Raw genomic sequence first — 21,724 nt, forward strand, 5'->3', positions numbered from 1 at the left:
GCCCTGATTGAAAAAGCAAGCAAACAAACAAAAACGACTGTGTCGGTGAGGCAAATGTTTAAACAAGTTTACATCAGCCATTAAGATGCGCGGAGAGGCTTCAGCTTCCCCAGGTCTCCATCTCCTCTCTCGGAGCGCCTGTCGCCCTGGTGTCGCCTTAGCTGTCGAGGACACTTGCCTCTAAAACGCATCTAGTCCGGTCGGGTCGTAGCTCACCAGCGTAGCTGAAATGAGTTCCCCGCGGGGGAGTTTCGTTGTGTTCAGGCCGGCTTTAGACTCCGTCGTCGGGTGTGGACGAGTTTCCGCCGCTGCCCAAAACAACACGTCACGCGTGACCGGTTGCAACTCTGAACGACGTAGCTGGGTGGTGGAGTGCGAGCATCGTCCCCGGTCGCTGTAGGGCCACACACCTCATCTCTTCCCCTTCATGGAGGGACTTCAGCGGGGACTGATTAGATGGGAGGTGGACGTCTCCCTCTTGAAGACACAGCCTTCAGCCCTGTTCTTTTAATGCTGGTTTGGATCGGTGCGGCGCCCTGAATAGCACCGGTGTTGAAGTGCCTCCTTTTGTCGTCTGTTGCGGTTAAAAGGCCAGTCCTGCGGTGTTGTAGGCCCAGAGGAGCCGCTGGTTTGATGTACGGTGAGAGCCCTTGTCAGGCTGTGACACAGTACACCCCGCACCTCCTCCCCGGTTTAATACACGCACGCACGCATGCACATGGGCGCGCGCACACGGGCACACCCACACACACGCACGGCACTGTTGAGTGTTTATGTCGCATTGCCCTCTTGGCCCTTTTCACATGTTTTTCCTGTTAGGGGAAACTTGGCCCGCTGTGTCAGATTAATGGAAGGTCGTGGCACCATGACTCATGTGGCCGGGGCAGGTCTGTTTTTTTCACTCCCGAGTGGCGGGTGCGCGTTTCGACAGGCATGCCTTGCTTTAAAAGGCAACGCGCCTTGGGCCAGGAACAACACAGGCCTCTGCCTTGCCCTGGGCCTTCCACTCGTGCCGGAGTGCACGGAGTGCGCCTGTCGTTTTTTGGTCCCTGTCCTGTGGGGTACCGGTTTTCCATGGGACCCAATGTATGCAGGCCCGTCGTCTGTTGTAGCTGGTGTCGCTCCGGCTTGTCCTGGCTCACTGATATGTGTCTACTGTTGCCACGGCGATCGTATTGAAATTACACAGCCGCGATGTGACCAAACATACGCGGTTGCCAGGTTTAGATGTTTTTTTTTTTTTTTTCTCCTTCTTCTGGGGTATGACGCATAACAGAAGAATGCTGGGCTCTTATGTAATGGCGGGGCAGCTTGCTTCATTTTGCTTGTCTTACCCTCCTGCCATTTTCTGGCAAGAAAAGAGGTGTGTGGCTGGAGAGGCCGTCGTCGTCAGCCTGTTACACCACCTCAGTTTAGAGTTGGGCGGTGCGATCATCCGGGTAAAATTAAACTCTGCAATTTATGGGGGTTGCATGATGGGCACAGAAAGCCAAAGCAGGTTTCTTGTTTGGGAAAGGTAAGTTGTTGGAAATCACTCATGTCCTGGGCTACTGCAAAAACACTTGCAGTGATTGTTGCCGTGACAAGTTTAGCTTGAATAGGCTCTTTATAATGTTTCTGTTTATTGATGTTCTTGAATTTGCGCAACTTGCGTGAGATCCTGCTTTTCTGTACCCAGCCTTTCTAGACTACTTATTAAAAACAATTTACAGGGCGAGAATTAAAAACAAAACTACGCCAAACACTTAATTTAAAAACATTTAAATATGTTTTGGAGTAGTGGTTATATAATGGTTTAGATCGTTAGATAGTTAGTTTTTAAAAAAAACCTATTATTAAAAAAAAAAATCTGTCACATGCTATGTGTATACTAACAGCCCCTTAAGTTGCATCGCGACAGATCACCAGGACGATTTATTGACCCAGACATCGCTGGACCCTACTGTAGCTGTCCCCATCTGGACACACACACACGCACTGTCACACGTGTGCGCGTTGGGCTTATTAATTCAATGTCCATGGGACTTCAGAGTTCCCATGTCGTCACGCTCCCACGTGGTGGCTGTGACGTGTCCACGTTACCCTCCATCCGACAGCCGACGCCCCTGAAACGGGCGCATGGAACAGGCCGACCAGCTGCCTGTCCAACCCGGAGTCTTCTACAACCACACGACCAGGTTAAGATAATTTTTTTTTACATCCCAAAGGATTGTGGGTCTCCGCGTTGGTTCAGGATCTGGTCCGTATCCTGTCTAGTGTTCAGTGTAAACCACCTGGCCCGTTCCTTTTTCCTTCACTCGGCTGATTACTTCCAGCCACTCCTCTCTTATCTGTGGTTGAGGAATGCATTGTTTTTGATAGGTGTCCTGTGGACCTTTCTGAAGGAATGTCTTCATGGGAAAGCATACGGTGTGCTGAAAATACCTTGTGCAATGTCGGGCATTATAACACCCAACTTGGAATTATGTGGGTACATTTTTTAATTTTTTTTCTTCATTTTGTCATGGAATGTAACGGAATGTCTTCTCAGAGGCGTGTCGGCATGGGTGTCATCCGATTACATGGTCTATTGTAGGAGCTGTGAACTCTCTTCCTGACTGCAAATGACTTGATCCTATCTGTGCTCTAATTCCTTTCCACTGATGTCAGTGGTAGTCAGATACACTTCTGTCCGAATGCATCTCAACATTAAATCTGGTGTTTTGTAATGCATCGCTGCTGACTTGCCACTATGATATAGCTGATGTTACTCTACATGCAGTTTATTTATACAGTATAGGCTGCGGGTCTGTACGGTATTGGTGGCGGGTTGGTAAACTACAGTATAGTTCTTTCGGAGATACTTCCTGAATGTTGTCAAAACACGTTTCCCCATGGCAGACTAAATGTGTTGGGGAGGAGGGGCGCTCTGCTAAATTTCCACTCTGGTTCAGTCAGTTCAGCTCTATCCAGGATGTGTAAAATCGTTCTTGGGCTCAGTGACTTGTCTTCTAGGCCAGTATGTTCAAGCTGCCACGTAGCTCCACTGACAAAAAGCTGCAGAATGCGTCGCAGTGTATGATTTGCTTGCGCTTGCACAAATGAAGAATGCCAAAAAAGGGATTTAATACATGCGTGATCAGTTGTTTCTCCAGTGATGATGCAGTTTTTGCGAGACTGAGATAATCTAGTTTCGTTGGTCCACAACCCCACAGCTCAGTCATTTTACCCAGGGTAGAGTTTGCCCTTGGGTTAACCTGCCCTGGAGCATGTAAGCCTCGTTCAAATGCCATAGTACCTGGCTAAATGCTAAAAGTGGAGACAAATTCAGATGACTGCTTATCACAAGGTCGCAATCAGAGTTTACAGCAGTTAGTGTTTGTAGCTTATGAAATTAAATTTGATTATTCTCCACCCCACCTATATTGGAAACCCTATATTAGCAGATTTCTTTTTAATGTGTAATAATAAACTTTAATCACGTTTATCACAAGTTAATTGGCCTCCACCTGTTAAAACAGAAGAAAATAAATAAATAACAAAAGCCACCTGTTCTTATAGGTGCCTGGGGCTGGGATGAGCTCTTGTTTGCTGTAAAATTAATCTGGAAAGTTCTATGCCTTGGGCCTGCGTGCTGGTGCCTGCTATAAAAATGTCAGCCACTGATCTAGCAAGAGGTCATCTTGGCTCCCTAGATGGATGGCCCTCTAGGGGGACTATTGGTAAGGGATGAAAGCTGGTCAAATTAAGTGTCTTAATCTGTTAGGACTGGACCACTAGGCCTCTGTGGTAATGTAGCCTGGTTCTGACCTTTTGCCTGACATATCTGATTGGCCGAAAGACACAATTGACTGCCTCTGCACCCGCAGTCAATGTGAGTCTGACTGAGGCGGGACAGGCTGGCCTTGGATTTGGCTTCCTCTCCCGCTTTAAGTGGCTTGGTTTGGACCCGTTCCGGCGTTTGATGTTTGCTTCCAAAATACTGACCCGGCAGGATGGTTTGCCCCGGCCCATACCTCTGTTTTGACAATACAGCCCCGTATTTTACCCCCCACGTAGTTTACATCACTTGTCGCTCCTACTGAATGTTGGACTTAGTGGGGGAAAATGCTAATTAGTCTGCCAGGAGGTCACGTTTACGCTAACGGAAGTTAAAAAACGTCTTTCTTTGTGTTTCCGCCCGTGTCCCGTTTTGGGCAGTCGGGCACAAGACTGCTGAAAAGGCTGTGTTCTGAGCTCTAGGTGAGTGTTGTCAGCCTGTTTGACTGTGTAGCTGTGAGGTTGGCTGACTTCCTGTCTGCTTCCCTGCATCACCCCTGCTGTGTAATTTTGGCCTTGTGGTTGTCACCACACAGAGGAGCTGCGACTCTTGTTATTACGCTGTCCGCCATTGAAATCAGTGGTTAAATGTTAAAACACTCAAATGAACACCTTACTAAGGGAATTGGAGGACTTCAGACTTAGCGGGCTGGTGTTTGTCCGGATTATACCTTTCTTGGCCCCAACATTATTTGTACATTTTTTTTCGACAAAAAGACTAAAATCATCTGTCAAAAAAATAGAATAATACATTTTATCAATGAAATTATTGATATGGTTTTAATCTCTGGTCTTATTTGTAGCTCAACTTCTCAAACGATTATATCATTGACGTTTTAGTCATTTAGTCCATGCTCTTGCCCAGAGCCGGTTACATATGTCAGCGATTGCATTCATTATAGTACTTTACAAGGTACAAGGGAGAGGAGAGCGGAGTAATGAGCTTATTTGTAGCTGGGAGTGAGCAGGTGGCCATGACTCGTGAGTGCCAGGTTAGACACTTAACACGACTCAAAGGTTAACACATTTATTCTTACGTGCCACAGGGTCTTTAATGACTGCAGAAAAGCTGGACAAACGTTTAACATCTCATCCGAGTGACCGCTTCACTGCCCTGGGGCACTGGGGTTTGATATGTAGTTGACCCCCTGGATGACAATTGTCAGGGACCACGCTGCTGTATTGTCATGATATTATTACGCTGCTGTATTATTATGATATTAAGCTACCAATAAGACATCTATTTTGATTTTCCGAATCCCAGATGAATTGCGGTATTAAACTGAAGCTAGCTACATTAAGTGTGCCTACTGCATGCTAGAAGTCGCTCTGGATAACGATGTCTCCTAGTTGAAATGTTAGTTAAAACCATTCATTTAATCATTATTAGTTTATTCAATAGTTAAATGGTGTCGGTGTGCACATTTTGTTGCTGCCACGCTATGCATGATTTGATACAGATATGAGGGATTTGAGGTCCCCAGCTGTGAATCTGAACAACTGAACTACTTTTGAATCTGCTATGGCAGATGTTATGTGCGTTATGTAGGTCAAATGAGAACACTCATACTTAATTTCAGAATATTCTTTTGTCCCTGCAAAGCAAATGAAATGCTTGCACTCTATAGGGCTTTGTGACCAGCTGGTAACTTACAGTGGATATAAAGTCTACACACCCCTGTTAAAATGCCAGATTTATGTGATGTTAAAGAATGAGACAAAGAGATATCATGTCAGAACATTTTCCACCTTTAATGTGACTTATAACGTGAACAATTCAATTGAAAAACAAACAATAACTTGGTTGCGTAAGTGTGCACACCCTTAAACTAATACTTTGTTGATGCACCTTTTTATTTTATTACAGCACTGTCTTTTTGGGTAGGAGTCTATTAATTATTATGAAGTGTCCTCATTGTGTAGATTGATGGCTAAACAATGTATTTAATCAATTATTAACTACTTATGTAAAATAAGAAAGTGTTAAAACGTCAGAACTTTCTGAAGTCCCTGTTGGTTGGATACATTTAAGTGTCTTGATTATGTTTTTGGGGGCAACTGCAGCATTAAAAACACCATGATGTACTTTTTCATGTGAAACATAAAGAAATAATGTTTACACATTTTGCACTGTTCGATGTCTGCATTGTTCTTTTATTATTCTCCCTGTATCCCTGTGCCTGGTCATCCCGGGCTCAGTGAGCCAATCGCATTACATCACCCGTCGAACAAAAGCGAAGATGCTGGCTTCCTGCAGACGCTATATAAAGCCGCCCGCTGTAAAAGCAAGCGCGTGCAAACAATGCATCGCTCCAGGTGCTGCAAGTGCCATGAGGTCAAATGCAACCCGCGGTTTCCTCTTGTGACACAAATGGCCGATCGAGGCGTTCGGCCTGAAGCCATATGCGCCTGGTTTCAGGCGACGTCATCCGAGCGGCACTCCACTGTTCCGAGAGCAGTTCAGATATGTTGCCTGTCTATTGGTTAAACATAGGTTTGGGTTCAGGCGGGTAGAGGCTTGGTGCAGACCATTTGTGCCAGGCATTCTGCAGAGAGCTCACATGATTAAGCTTTGGTAATCCACACATGCATGCACGCGCGCACGCATGCACTGATTGTTGACAAAGTGTTTGGGTGAGACGTGGGCTGGTTGTGGTTGTAAGCCTCTTATATGCCAGCAGTACCCCTGCTAAGGAAACCGTTGACATCGCTCACATTTGTCAAATGTTACTGGCATTCATCGTTGCTACAGAAATGCAGTTTAACCCGCACATCCAAAAGTGGCATGAATGATTTCCAAATTCGGCCATGATGTCCATCGTTGTCATTAATGTCTGTGCTGTACATTCATATGAATGTGGAATGACGCTCATTTCTTATAATATAATGGGTTGCGATGTATGAAATCTTCAAAAGCTTCACATTCACTACATATTGTGTGCTTGTTTTGGGATGTGACCTGGTGTTTAAAGAAATTATCTAACTTTCTCAAGTTCTGGGCTGAAATTAGGGAAGTACATTTTTTTTAACTAAAGATGAAATTATGTCTATTAATCAACCACTGAAAAATCCACTGGGACCCATTCCACCAGGGTTTGAGGCTTCCAAAGCTAGGCAGCATTTGAACATGGCTGTGTGGTTCTTCTTTAGCCTGCAGGGCCTCTCTCTCTTTCGGTCTCCGCTCACAGCTCCTAGCCTGGAATATTATCCTGCCAGCGTGACAAGTCAATCGGCTGTGAAGTTTGTTATTCCTTACACGAGGCGGGTCAAGGCTAAATCCATTAATTCGACGTTAGCGGCGGCCACGTAGCCGCTGTGTAGTGTACTGGGGTGGCCTGTGAGCTCGTCTCTGTGCAGGCCTGCATGTTGAACAGAGGGTCCAATGTAAACACCTGCTAGCGACTAGAGAGCTGATCTGTCACGACACCGCAGTAGACAGGATGCAAAGCCAACAGGATGTTAACCCACAGTCGCGTATTGCTCCGTTGTTTGAGCATTGAGCTTGCAATGGCAGGGTTGTGGGTTTGATACCCACGGGTGGAAAAAGTTCTGCACTTAGTGCGATCGAGAACCTACCGCCATCTAGTACGTTGCCCCAAAAACACACCAGGCTGTAAATTGGAAGCACGCGTTACCACAGTATCCCTTGTATTGAAAATGTTATTACTAATATTATTTCCATGGGAAGCGTTCGTCCAAGATCCCGTCCGTAGAGCTGTTGGTGTTTTGTGTTTTTGAATCTGCCATTTTTATTTCCAGAACTTGGCCTGGCCCAGCGCAAGTTTGCTCACTCCCTGGGAGAGTTCCAGTTTGAGTACATTGGAGATGCAAAGACAGATGACGAGAAATGCATCGGTGAGTGTGATGTTTTCACGACATGCAGCTTGCTGCTGCCTCTGTAGCCACAGACAGAAAATATTAGCTCTTAACTTTTGTATCTAACAGCAAATTAAGTACTCGCGTGTGTAATTATCCCTACCCGTGGTTTATTTGGAGGGAAGCGCCAGTACTTATGATGTGTGTGTGTGTGTGTGTGTGTGTGTGTGTGTGTATGTGTGGTCTTGCCTTCCTGCATGTGTCGTATCTGTCATCTGGCTGAGGGTGTGTGCACGTTTTTCTCGGCGTGTGCGTGCGTGCGTGTGTGCGTGCGTGTGCCCTTTCTCTCTCCCCCTCTCTCAGATGAGTCCTTGCAGGAGTTCTCCAACTTCCTTAAGAACCTGGAAGACCAAAGAGAGTTGATGGTAAGATGCTTAGTCCACGTGAAATGCCTCTGTCCTTCTATGTGAATGTGACCCTGGGTTGAGGAGAGGCAGAACCGCCTTCACTGCCACTGTCCATGGGTTGGACTGGAGCCATGTCCTAAAGGGCCCTCCGTTAAATGGTAAAAATCTGTGAACTACAAAGGGGGCCATTTGGGATGATTGCTTCCGGGGGTTGCCCTGGAATTACGCAACCCAGCGGGCTGCTCGTGTCTCGTCACGCTGGGCTTCCGGTCTCGAGGGCAATCCTTAACAGTCAGCAGATAGGCTTAGTTTCTCCGCGGAGGCCTCTGTTTACTGTGGGCGTTAGCTCGCGACTAGAGGTCTTACACAAGTGCAAGACCAACTTGAGATTCCTTGTTGACGACTCCCTATAACTGTACAGTGTGGGCGTTTTCTAAATAGCCTGCTTTGTTGAGGATACTATATAAATAGAATAGGGCAGTTATGACATTGTGTGCCCGTCTTACTATTTTTCTGCACTACTACTGCTTTATGGTAGCCATTATCCCTCACATGAGCCCGAGCGCATATCGTTTCAATCTTTATTATATTTATGTGAACAGAGTCAGCTTAATGCCTGTGACATTCGCTTGATTCACCGATTGTGTGTTATTTGGACCCTGCCGTGATGTGACCTAAGATAAGGGCCCAGCTATTATCTGGGACGCCGTAGATAATGAACGGTATTCTATGATGCCTTACAGAACCCCTTGGGGAAACTTCCCATCCTGACCCTCCATGTGTAGAAGAGCACATGCTTTCCGAGTGTGCGTTAAACATCCTACATGTAGATTCGGCCTGCCTTCGCCACGTCACCCCCGTGCGCCCGGTGTCGTGAGGAAAGCCTTGCCCTGGGTCGTTTCAGTCACGGTTACCGTGCTTTAGCCTCATCTACACGGACCTGCAAAGCATCATGGGGCGACGTCACGTTCAGGATAGAAATGTGGGATGGGCAGACGGGCTCCAACGTGCCTGGAATCAATACAGCAACAGGACCTTTAGTTAGAAGGGCGAGACCGCGCTGATTTTGGCTTTCTGGTTTTGATCCAACCGCTTTGAATTTAAGCTACTACAGTGAGTACCTGTGGATTAATGAGGGTTTTACTGCTTTGGGACGGGAGAGATGGAATGATGTGTCCAATTAGATTACGGCAATCTAGCGGGAGCAGTGATCAATAGTTCAGAATGCCATTTTCAGCAATGGGGACGGGACGGGACCTCATGCATCCAGAGGCTGTGTCTTTCACTGGACTACTTCACACACACACACACACATTCATATTGTGTCCTAATATAGTTATGTCTGTCTCCTTTTCTCCTGACCTCCTAGATGAGGAACATTACAGAAACGTTAATGAAGCCCCTGGAGAAGTTCCGTAAGGAGCAGCTGGGAACGGCAAAGGTAGGTGATTGCCAGGTACAGCCTGGTAATACCCTCGAGACGGCACACCTGAGCGCCGTCGCGTAGTAATTTCTCCTTACCACGCCGCCGGACCCAGCGGGCTAGCCAACTGAGCTCAGGTCTGTGACTTACAGTGGGGTTGAGCGGCTATGACTGGGCGTGGCGGAATGTCACTGTCAGTCACCACACGGGAACAGTCCTAGGTTGTATTGGATTAGCATTTACATAAGTACTACGGGTCCACACGCTTTTCCTGGGCTTCACTTTCTTTAAGTTTTTATCAAAATACCTGTCTAGAGAGGGCCTGGCCCTGCTCCCTTTTCACTGGAACTGAAATGTGTACTTGATTTCACGTTGTGGACATTCCTTCACGTCAGTGAGGCCAATCCAAAGTAAAATATTCCACTATCTCCCTCTTCCATGCTCTGCCCTCTCTCATTCTGTTCCGCACCACAATGCCCTTTTAAGGCGGAAAGAAAGAAGTTTGAGAAGGAAACTGAGAAGTACTACAGCTCCTTGGAAAAGCTTCTGAACATGTCAGCAAAGAAGAAGGAACCACAGCTACAGGAGGTACTTTTAATGGCTCTCGCTCTCCCTCTCGCTCTCCCTCTTGCATGTATTTATGGAAAATAGAAAACAGGCCAAAACACAGGCCTCAACATCTATTAAACCTTAAAAAGTCTGGAAAGGATATTTGCTCTGCGAGAAGCGCCTGAATCCCAAACATTAAGGTTTGCCACAAATGGAAAAAATGGAATCCTATTCACTATCAAGTGCACTACTTTTGACGTGCGCCCGTTGACGTTGTCCACTACTCTTTGTGTGGGCCAAATTAGCCCTGGTGGAATGGAGTGCACTTCACAGGGAGTAGAGCGCAACCTGGCTCTCCTGTGTAGCACTGTGGGGATCAACTGTACTGCGTGCGTGCGTGTGCGCGAATTTCCACAGGCCTGGGATTTGAGTGCTCTGTGAGGTTATCCTGCCAGGTTAGGAGTTTCTGCACTGGTTGTCTAGGTCCGCGGCAGGTTTTGCTGTTTTTTATTTTTATTCTGGTGGTTAGTGGAAAAAGAGAACCTTTTTGGTTATTCATGTTTTAGAAAATGTATATATTTGCTCTTTTAGGGAACTACCTTTAATTGAGTAGGCTATGTTGGTGTCATAACGTACTACTGCTTGGTTAATCTATTATAAAGTTTCAAAGGCGTTCACCTACCCCACCTCAACAGTTCATATTTAAACCTAGAACCATTTGAAGTACAGCTGCTGTATTTTCTATGCGTGTCGTCTACGCTAAGCTGAAGGACACCACTGCTGCTTGATGTATTGCCGCGCCGAGACGTTCTCTGCCGGCTACTGGGAGACATTCTGAACGCTGCGCATAGAAAGGCAACAGGCAGAGCTGACGAAATGTCCAAATCCCAACCGCAAGTCGGTCACTCTCCTTTCTACTCGTTACCGCTAGCCGAACCTTCGCTAACGTTATTCACTCGCCCAGAGCTCACAGAGCCGAGAGGTGTGTTTGTTGACGGCATTTTGACCATGAGCCAGTGTCTAAAGTCCCTAAAAGAATCCGATGTTGTACTGTTCTGCCAGGTGTGTAATGGCCCGTGGGACACAACCCAACATATAGCAATGAATCGAAAAAACTACCCGCCACTAATGCAAAAATGTATGTACCATAATGAACCCGATACGCTGGAGTGTACGCGCTGCAATGCATTATGGGACGTTGCAAAGGTCCAGTCAACCGCCAGATAGCCTCAGCAGTGAGCTTGTCAGACAGCCAAATTATGAAGTCACCACTTGCTTGTACGTCACCCGTAGCTTATCCTCTAAACTTTGTCGGCAGGCATCAACAAAAGAGTAATAATTTCTCCCAGCTCATCCTTTCTGGCTGTCTGGGACTCTGTCTGGGACTGTGTAAACCTAAAGCTCTGCTTTAATCTCCACCTGTCTGGGTGGAAACCTGACTGGATTGCAGACTAAGGCTGGTTCTCTGCTCGCCTCCATTCCGCAGGCAGACATCCAGGTGGAGACGATAAGACAGCACTTTCAGGAGGAGTCTCTGGACTATGTGTGTAAACTGCAGGAGATCCAGGAGAGGAAGAAGTTTGACTGTGTGGAGCCTGTGAGTGGACAAAAAGAGGGCCAATGGCCTTTTAGTATTGGTGTACTGCTGAAATCTAGTCATTTTACTATTTTATGCAAAAAATATTAAATAAGAGAAATTATTATTAAAGTGTCTTTCTGTGTTCCCCTCAGTTTGAAAGTGTGATACCTGTTTTTACAGTTTTGTCCAAGGTTGAGAATGTCATACAGCCCCAACTGTCTGAGGGCTTTGAACAACAAATGTGTTGTGAATAAAAAAATATAAAACCGTGGCATACATTTGATAGTATGAAATTAGTGAAATGCTGCCTGTAAAAGAAAAGGCATGCATCAGAAGTAAATAGTAATTATGCCAGGAAACTCTATTATTCATGTTCTTGTTGAAGAATGTGGTAAAGCTCACTTGAGACAACAAATCTGCTTTAAAAGCAGATACATTTAGATTTAGTTTACTTTTAATTACTTTTCCCCCACATTTAAAAACAACTAATCATGCATGCAGTTCAAACTACATTCAAAATTATATTTTTAATTACATAACACGTTTCTTCCTTGTTGTCAACAATATAGCCTTGAACTGTACGAGACCCTTTGATTCAGCACAAAATAAAATCTCCCTTAAATGTTCACAAATGTAACATCTGTGAACAATCTCTTCAGTTATTATATAATTAAAAAACTAGGAGAAAATTCATGACAAAGAGCCTCTTCTATTTCCTGGGGTAGTCCACTGCTGCATCATGAGTTTCAATCCGCTCCACTTCTCTTTTAGCAAGATATTTAACCTCTACCCTCTATCTCTCCAAGCATGAATGGCCTAAAAATATATAACATTTAAAAAAAACAGTTCTGATGACGTTTACTCTGATTGGGAAGTAGTGTACTGTAGTGTTAATGTTTGTGTGGGTTGCCTAGCAGCACAAGTTACATCATGTGTTTGGGTTAACAAAGTTGAGGGTCTTCTCCCCCCACCCTTTTTTTTTGTTTCTTGCTTCTGCTTATCAACATATTTTCAAGTCAATACTGAGCAATTTCTTGAAGGTCAAGCCTCATGTTATAATGATTATAATGCTTCAGGGTGTGGAGTATATGAGCAGTATATCAGGCTAAGCCACTTAGCCACGCTATATTGGCAGCATTCCAAAGAAAACCTGGAATACTAATTGCTGATATGAACCGGTTACCAACACAATTATAAAACAGTAAGAATACCTATTTTAGTCATACCCATTGTATGTGGTCTCATAAAACGCGTCAGTCAGCATTCATAGTTGGAAACGCCGGGTTTTGCAACGCTCATCGCTAATGCCGTCCGTTCTCTGACTCATGTCAATGGCCCCGTTCTTCTTTTTCCCCTTCCCAGATGCTGGCGTTCTTCCAGACAGTGTTCACTTTCTACCACCAGGGCTTTGAGCTGGCCAAGGACTTCGACCACTACAAGAAAGCCCTCCAGATCAACATACAGAATGTGAGAGCCTGCTTAGTCGCTGTCATGTTGTAGCGAGTGGATCTCCGCTGATAACTAAATCCTGCTGTCAGTGTACTGAAACCAAGTGGGCTTTTGATGTGCGAGTGCCCGTGTTATGGCGATCTTTTTTTAAATTGTACTTTCAAACGGTCTGAATGTTCTTATTTTAGTGGTCAGACAAACTGTGCTGTACCGTTTTTATGTCTCTGCGTGCATTTGGAGATGGTTGACGATTTCTCTGGTACAGTGGCCAGTGCCCGACAAACGCCATGAAGGAGACCTTCTGACCACGTTAATGCTGAAGGGTCAGTCATTAATACTGAGCAAAATTATAACAGGAGAATAATCGTTTGCATGTTTCATCAGATGGAATGAACGATCCCAGACACCTTCCACATGGACAGAAACCTCAGTTGACAGATTTATTTGTATGAACTGTAACATATTTGGTGACATTTTACAATTGCACTTAGCCATATCTTAGGAATGTAAGTTTTCCTCGTTCTCATTAGCGATGTTTGGAGATCATACCCTTGTATATGTTACAGTGATTTCTACATCTGTGACAACCATGAAAAGAGGTGAAGTGTAGACCGCTGTAGCTTTAAAATGGTTTGGGTCACTTGGGTTCATTATTATATCGTTAACCCCTCGTGGCTTTGACTTTCCCTCTTTCCTGGCAGTCGGGGGAGTTTCCATAGGGAAGTTCTCAGGTTTACTTTTCCAGAGGCTGTGCATTGTGTGTTTGACCTTACATGACACTGTAGCTGAGGTCATGAGGGGTGACTGGTTTATTTGGGTTTGTCTCTCACCCCTCAGTTAAAATTGATTGACGCTATGAAACTTAATCAAAGCAAAAATATGTAAGGTTAGTGTTATGCCAAGTGGAACTTTCAGGGTTAAGGTTTGTTTGAAATATTGGCGAGAAGTTGCTGCACTTCCGCTTTTCCAGTTGACCCGGCCCGGCTGTAACATCCTCCCCTTCTTCCCCAGACGCGGAGTCGTTTCGAGGGCACGAGGGTGGAGGTGTTTGAGCTGATGAAGAGGATCCGGGAAGTTCCTCAGGAGTACAGACAAACCAGTCCTATTAGCAGCGAAGGATACCTCTATGTCCAGGAGAAACGTAAGGCAGGAGAGTCCAAGCCCCCCCCCCCCCCCCCCCCCCCCCGCCCCCGGGAACTGTTTCCTCGTGCCCTCTCGACTGTTATGCCCAGCACAAGAAAAAGGCCTTTAAACCCCTGACGAGGCGTTCCATTCAGAAGTGTCTTCTCCTCCCCCAGGGCCCCCTCCTTTTGGTTCGAGCTGGGTGAAGCGTTACTGCACGTTTGTGAAAGAGCAGAAAATCCTCCACATGGTGACCTTTGACCACAGGTCCGGAGGAAAGATCGTGAGTCGCGGAGCACACAATAAAATGCACCAATACACAAAATACACGACACTTCAGATAACACCTCAGTCATGAGTCTGCCCCAGATTAAAAACCCATATCTTGGTCAAACAAGGGTCAACTCTTCTTGGCTCCGCTAGATTGGTCAACCTTTTCAAACACAAATCTTTTTTTGGAGATGTTTTAATTAGGGGCCAGTGGTCTGGATAGTCTGCGTTATTTTAAACACGGACCTTCCAAAAGAGCCGTGGTCAATAGGCCTTGGCATGCATAAACATTTTCGGTTGGCAGCAGTTGATTTGACACGACCAACGTGAGCAGAGAATCTATAGAAGGGGGTGGGGGAGAGAATCTTGGCTGACCAAGAGCCTATTGACCAAACTATCGACCAGCCGACTAAATGGGGTCAGCCCTAATCAAACACATCTCATCAAGCGGTAATTTAAATCAACCATTTCTGTCTGGGTCCTCGCATTTAACCCGTGCTGCCTTTGGTAAGGAGGAAACCGATACGGTCCGCAATTTCCGTCTTTAAAACGGTGCAGTCCTACTTATTGATTTGTGTGTGGGATTTTGTATTTATGGTGAGGAACATGTGTGCCTTTCAGAACAAGCTCACTGAACAGTGATTCTCTCCTTCAGGGCGAGACGGAGTCGGTCACGCTGAAGTCCTGCGTTCGCAAATCCACCGACGCGCTGGACCGGAGGTTCTGTCTTGATATCGAAATCACGGATCGGTACGTTGTCATGTCCACACCACGCCACAACCTTCACCCGGGGATTTTAGTCCCGGAAACGTTTCACGACCGCCCTTTTAGTGACTCGCCTTATCCGGGATTTTTAGATGACTGAAAATCATCTGGGATAGTTTTAGATTTTTTTTTTTTGAAAGGTCTACATGTGTGGCAGTGCTAGTTGAGATGGCAGCTATTCACACCCGGTCTGCAACCCTTCTAAGTCCACCACAGACATTGTACCACGCCCAGGGAACAGTCACGCATGATGCCTCAGCGTGAAACAGGGTTAGGTTGGAGAGGATGGCCTCTCCACATAGCTGGGAGGATTAGCTGGGCTTGGCTGTAATAGATATCTCATTAGGTCACTCCGCTGAAACCTGGCTTCTGCCTTTTAGTCCGGACTATTCTTAGCGACAGCAACCCCTCCAACATACACATTTTGACATTTGAGCCCTCTGCCCCACCAGAATTTTGGCCGTGTGTATAAAGTAGCAGCCTGGCTACGTTCTGTAAGGTGGTCTGAATGCAACGGGTTTGGCTTTGCTTCCTGCCGTTATACATTATACAGGGTGGAGTGAGTGAATGGTCCGGGTCGTACTGGTCTTTTGACAGGCCCACACTGAACTCTGACAAACACGTGGGTTTGCCCTGGTGGTGGTGCTGGTGCTGGTGGTGGTTGTATTATTCAAATCCCGCTCTGCCTAGAACACAATTGACTTTGTAATCCTGCAAGGACTATCGTGTTTCTTCACACAAACGCTCACAGTGCTAAAACACAAACGCCAATCCCAAGGCAATTTCCAAGTAATGATTGTGTTTTTGTGGTTTCTTTCGTCCCTAGACCCGGCACGGTCCTCACGGTCCAGTCGCTGTCCGAAGATGATCACAAGTTCTGGATGCACGCCATGGGTGGCAAAGAACCGGTGAGTCTGACACCGCCACCTCGCCAACTCTGCTTCCGGTTTCTCGCTGACCGCTGCTGAAATGTCATGGAAGTCGGTTTTCGGTTTCATAATGACCTGTGGAAAGCTAAACGAACGTGTTTCCCCAGGCTCGGCACCACTTCGGCAAACCCTACTCGAAAGAACGAGGGAGTGAGTATGCAGTAGTTCAGAATGTCCGCCGCCCGGCACATTTTTCGCTGCGTGCGAATAACCGAAAGCGCCGCTGGTGATTTTAAAATAATTGTCACGGTCGCCTTCGCAGTCGACGCGCAGCTGGATGACGTGGGGCTGGCATTTGTGAAGAACGCGATCTCCGCCATCGAGATTCGAGGTGAGAGACCGCACGTGACCACGGATCGGGGGGAGCCAACCAAAGCTTACCACGCAGCTCACTGACCGGAGGGTTGAGCGGTGCAAGACACGGTTTTGTGAAACATTGTGGTGTCTCATTTTGAACACAAGATGGCAGACTTGCACCATATTCCATGTTCTGTGTTTTTATTAGGTATCAACGACCAGGGCCTGTACAGAGTGGTGGGAGTCAGCTCTAAGGTCCAGAAGCTGCTTAGCCTAATGATTGGTGAGACACCGCTCATATATCAAGTCGTAATATAGCGAGAAAAGTGTTTTGTTTGAGTAGTTTTATGGTTTAGGTTGACTGGGATGTTTCTGAGGAATGTGGTAGTCGTTAGGACACAGGTTACAGACCAGGAGCTTCTGACCAGATGGGGTGCTGACTAATGAGGCAAGGGGGTAGCACGAAACAAAAATCAAACTGCGGTTAGAAATCATATATATGGTTGTATTATCCGGGGCCAACAACATTTGGGAACCCACGCATTGGGTCTTCATGCACTGTTGCATACGCTCCGAGACACCTGTGTGGTGCTGAAATGTCCCCGTCTCCATGTGTTCAGTCAGTGTGGGGAGCATGCAGGTCGGACATTTGTCACTCCTCTACAGCTGCTGTCCTGGTTAAACTGTGTCCTTTTGATATTTGATTTGCTCTCATAATCATGGATAAATGAAGTTCAGTATGCTGGATAAGCACTGAGCAAAATGATTTGAGAGACTTCTTAAAAACGTCTTTTGCTCAGTGGGTAATGTTTGCCTGGGAGCCAGGCTGCCATGATGGCGCTCACAATACACAGTGCAAAAAGTGCTATTCGTACCTCATTGGCATTCCTGCAGCTGGGGAGACGCTTGTGACACCCCAGTCCTCGAAGGGACACTTCAGTCGGCTCGCACCATGGCTCGCCGGGAACTGGAAATCAGATTACAATTCTCCTCGCTCCTCAAAGCGCTCCCCGATTCCTTTCTCACAGTCTCTCTCGCTCCTCTCTACTGTCTCGCTCTCCTCCCTCTCCTCTCTCTCCTCCCTCCCTCTCCTCTCTCTGCTCGCTCGCTTTTCTAACCATCCTCTTCTTTTAATCAACCCTCAACTCTCCTCCTTTCTCCTGTGCCTCCTTTCTTCCGACCCCTTCCCCGGGCTCTCCTCTCCTGCCGTGTTGGGGCGACGCCCTCCCCTCGCCGTCTCCTTGACGATGTGTTCTGAATCTGAATGGCTGCCAGCCCGTTCGGTCAGGCTACGTCAGAGACCACTCCAAACATCCAAGCCGAAACTGGTCCGACTCGCGCGTAACGGCCCATTAGCACGCTGTCTGCAACCCTGCTCGGCCCGTGGGCCATGCTAACAGGACAGCCCCAGAAACCGTGCTGAGGACCGGGTGGCCAGCCTGTCCGCGTGGAAAATGACGTGAGGTACTTGTGATTTGGGTCACCGGTCGTGCGTTTGCATTAGCTCTTGTCCTCGTTTGGAGCGTTGTCGTTCCCTCGACGCTGTTAACCGCTACGCGTCTCTCCCACAACCCCATCAGTGTTGAGTAGGATGCGTGGGTTAACACACACATACCAGGCCCCTGGAGAAAGGCTTTAAGTTGCCTCCATCCTTTCTTTCATCCTTCACCCACCAACATGGCCAGAGTCCAATGGAAACATCAAAAACCGTGTGGTACGTTTACAGTTATGACTAGTGCCCCCCCGTGGATGTTTTAGTTCTTCACTGCCGTAGTATGGCATCTTTCCAAGCAAGAGCTGGACTTTTTATTATAAAATAATAATAATCTAATCTGATTGGGACATGCCCCCCAAGCCCAGCCACAACACACCACACTGCTCCCTCAATCAGGAAATCAGGCTCCATGACTCACCACACTGCTCCCTGAATCAGGATGTCATGCTCCACAACTCACCACACTGCTCCCTGAATCAGGATGTCATGCGCCACAACTCACCACACTGCTCCCTGAATCAGGATGTCATGCGCCACAACTCACCACACTGCTCCCTGAATCAGGATTTCATGCTCCACAACTCACCACACTGCTCCCTGAATCAGGATGTCATGCGCCACAGCTCACCACACTGCTCCCTGAATCAGGAAGTGTTTGTCTGACTGTCACTAGGTGTTGACAAGGATTCCCCCTGCACTGCAGTGGCTCAGAATGCTGTGCTGATTGGAAGAAAAAAAACACAAAAACACAATCATTAAAACAGTGCCGTGTCTATCAACCATCTTCCAATTGCGTCGTCCGTGCGTTCTGTACACCAGACACCGATTGTGATTGGTCACACGTATTCTTCGATAGAGCCAATCGTCTCATCAGTGGCGCGTCTGTGTCCGAGTCCACCACAGACTTGACTTGGGGTAGCCATCATTGTCGCTGACTCCGTAGTTAGGAAAGCGTATACTGAAACCCCCATCTCCACTGTGTCCGAGCTGCTCCTTTGACTAGTGTCAGGTGGTTGTCGGTCGATCGGTCGTCTGAGAGAACAGTTAGGTGCCGAGTGTCACCTCTGAGTTTGAAACCTCAAATGTTTTGGTTTCTTCCCTCCTTTTTCTAAAGATGAAAAGAGCAACGACGTGGATCTGTGTGCCAGTGAGGAGTGGGATGTGAAGACCGTCACCAGCACCCTGAAGCTGTATCTGAGGTAATGACCCCCGTGTGTGTCAGTAGCACCACCGTCACCAGCACCCTGAAGCTGTATCTGAGGTAATGACCCCCGTGTGTGTCAGTAGCACCACCGTCACCAGCACCCTGAAGCTGTATCTGAGGTAATGACCCCCGTGTGTGTCAGTAGCACCACCGTCACCAGCACTCTGAAGCTGTATCTGAGGTAAGGACCCCCGTGTGTGTCAGTAGCACCACCGTCACCAGCACCCTGAAGCTGTATCTGAGGTAAGGACCCCCGTGTGTGTCAGTAGCACCACCGTCACCAGCCCCCTGAAGCTGTATCTGAGGTAAGGACCCCCGTGTGTGTCAGTAGCACCACCGTCACCAGCACCCTGAAGCTGTATCTGAGGTAAGGACCCCCGTGTGTGTCAGTAGCACCACCGTCACCAGCCCCCTGAAGCTGTATCTGAGGTAAGGACCCCCGTGTGTGTCAGTAGCACCACCGTCACCAGCACCCTGAAGCTGTATCTGAGGTAAGGACCCCCGTGTGTGTCAGTAGCACCCCAGTCATCCACACAGTGGACCATGTGTTCCTGTATCGTAACGTCTCATTGGCCGACTGTGCGCCTTTTTCTGGACGTTTGTGCTTCTGCTCCGGGGACGGCAGCCTATGAACACTTCCCTCAATCTCAGCTCCGGCAACACAACGGGACTCTTCCCGTTGCCCCAAAGACATCCATGCATTTGAATTCAGACACGTAATCGATCCACTTCATCAACCGACCCCCGTCTTTCCGACTTCATTATTCCCGGTGGCTGTGTGTTCTGGGAAATCCATTGTTGACCCGAGACACCCCTGTAATTGGTAGGGAGTCTTGGCCTCTCTAGGAGTTGGAGCCCGAGCCGGACTCGCCCCGTAGCTTATCGTCGACGTGTGGTGCTCATCCATCATGAATGTATTGATCAGGCGACCAGGTGTCCTGTGCCAGGTCGTTGAAATATAATCTCTCTCCGTCACCGAACCACGTCCGGGCCGTGGGATGAGAAGCATATCAGTCCCGGGAAGCTTTGAATTGGTCTTTGTCATTTTGTGTCAAAGCAGGTTATGTTCCACGTACTGGAAGAAACCTCTTTCCTAGTTAAATGATGAGGGAATTGTTTGGGATGGCTTGGGTCATTGGAGAGCTATAAACCCACAAACGGTAATTGCAGTTCATTTTAGATGAATGACTGCGACTATCTTTATGTAACTGTCCCATACACCCAAAGAGCCAAGCTAAAGTTCTGTTAGCTACCTGAAACTGCCTGTTTCTGCAGCCAATACTATTTCTTTTAGAAATTACATTGTGCTATTTCGTCCTGTAGTATTCCATAAAATGGTTGCAGTGCTAGAGATTTTGTTTGTTATGGAGCAATTTAGTTAATACAGTTAGAGCCAGCTGATTTTTACTCCAAGCCCAGTCTGTTAAATTAACTTGGATTTACCTCATTAGGCTCTTCCTGTATACTACATGCAATAAACTAACCCGTTACCATAGTGAATGGGTGAGCCAAGTGTATTTACCCCTCAATTGAACAGAAATAAACTAACATGATTTTAGACTCTGTGGTCAATATGAAAGCCTGGGAACCCATCTGGAACCCGTCAATCTGTTCTTTGATAGGCCGGCTGATGACGGGGCAGGTCAGAGGTCACTGCACGGTGTGTTGCGACTGGCCGGGCAAGGCAGCCCCCCCCGCCCGCAACCCTTGCCGAGAGCAGTTTGACATTGCAGGCCGTGGGGTCACGAGAGTGACATGGGACCGACTCTCCCGGGCCAGGAAAGCCTGATCCTCAATCCGTCTGTGTTTCGCGCTGTCTTGCCAACTCCTGTCTAAATTGGCGAGAGTTGGCATAATGGCAGGAACTGATCTGGGACCGGCTAGCACAAGGCTGCCAAATCCGTTCAGTCTCATCTTAAGCTGTTAGTCCTGTTTCCTTATGCGGCCTGACTCTGGAACTGTTGGACCTCCTCAAGCCAACATTTACTTTGGTTCTGGGGTGTTACTGACCTTTCTGGGATTGTCATAAGATTTGTTGATTGTTAACACAAGCATTCCAGCAATTTTGAAAGCTCCGCAACTAAATGATGTAGTTGTCCTTTTAGATATTCATCTGTTATCCCTGTCTTTGCTCTGAAGTCTGCAGGAGAGACTGTAGATTTACAGTAAAGCCATCTCCGTCACTCTCTCAGGTCTCTCTCTCTCTCTCTCTCTCTCTGCACTCTTTCTGTGTCTCTGTACTCTGTCCTTCGGGTTGCTGGAGAGTCAGAGGTCAGCCTGTCCACTACTCCATTTCCTCGGGGGGGTTAACTCGGCTTGGCCTGGGGCCCGATGCAGCACTGTGAAAGTACCTTCAGATGAACTTGGTTATCTCACCATGGTCCACCATCTAATTCCCTCCCCCAACCCAGCCACATTAATCATTGTTCTGTGCGGACCCTATAAAACAGTGCCGTGTCTATTTCTGTCCCCCTCACCCCCCCTTTTCTCTTTTTTCCTGTTCTGCTCTCTCTCTCGCCTCCCTTTCTTTCCCAAGGAGTCTTCCTGAGCCACTGATGACCTATGGACTGTACAAAGACTTCATTGCCCCTGCAAGTAAGCTCCGCCCGATCCTCTTCACA

The 21,724-nt window shown here is 47.3% G+C and overlaps 1 protein-coding gene across 1 annotated transcript in view; it reads left to right on the forward strand.

Moving 5' to 3' along the window:
- Nucleotides 1-21,724, forward strand: part of arhgap10 (Rho GTPase activating protein 10) — a 55,678-nt gene that overhangs the window by 6,565 nt on the left and 27,389 nt on the right. Inside the window, exons 2-16 of the mRNA XM_029118264.2 lie at nt 7,558-7,653; nt 7,978-8,039; nt 9,391-9,462; nt 9,931-10,032; nt 11,480-11,590; nt 12,935-13,039; nt 14,033-14,162; nt 14,320-14,426; nt 15,069-15,163; nt 16,005-16,086; nt 16,215-16,257; nt 16,370-16,438; nt 16,613-16,687; nt 19,014-19,098; nt 21,640-21,698. Coding sequence (XP_028974097.2) covers nt 7,558-7,653; nt 7,978-8,039; nt 9,391-9,462; nt 9,931-10,032; nt 11,480-11,590; nt 12,935-13,039; nt 14,033-14,162; nt 14,320-14,426; nt 15,069-15,163; nt 16,005-16,086; nt 16,215-16,257; nt 16,370-16,438; nt 16,613-16,687; nt 19,014-19,098; nt 21,640-21,698 — 1,293 coding nt within the window. The remainder of the gene's footprint in view (nt 1-7,557; nt 7,654-7,977; nt 8,040-9,390; nt 9,463-9,930; nt 10,033-11,479; nt 11,591-12,934; nt 13,040-14,032; nt 14,163-14,319; nt 14,427-15,068; nt 15,164-16,004; nt 16,087-16,214; nt 16,258-16,369; nt 16,439-16,612; nt 16,688-19,013; nt 19,099-21,639; nt 21,699-21,724) is intronic.

Source organism: Esox lucius, chromosome 25 (genome assembly GCF_011004845.1).
Source record: "Esox lucius isolate fEsoLuc1 chromosome 25, fEsoLuc1.pri, whole genome shotgun sequence".
Classification (NCBI taxonomy): Eukaryota; Metazoa; Chordata; class Actinopteri; order Esociformes; family Esocidae; genus Esox; species Esox lucius.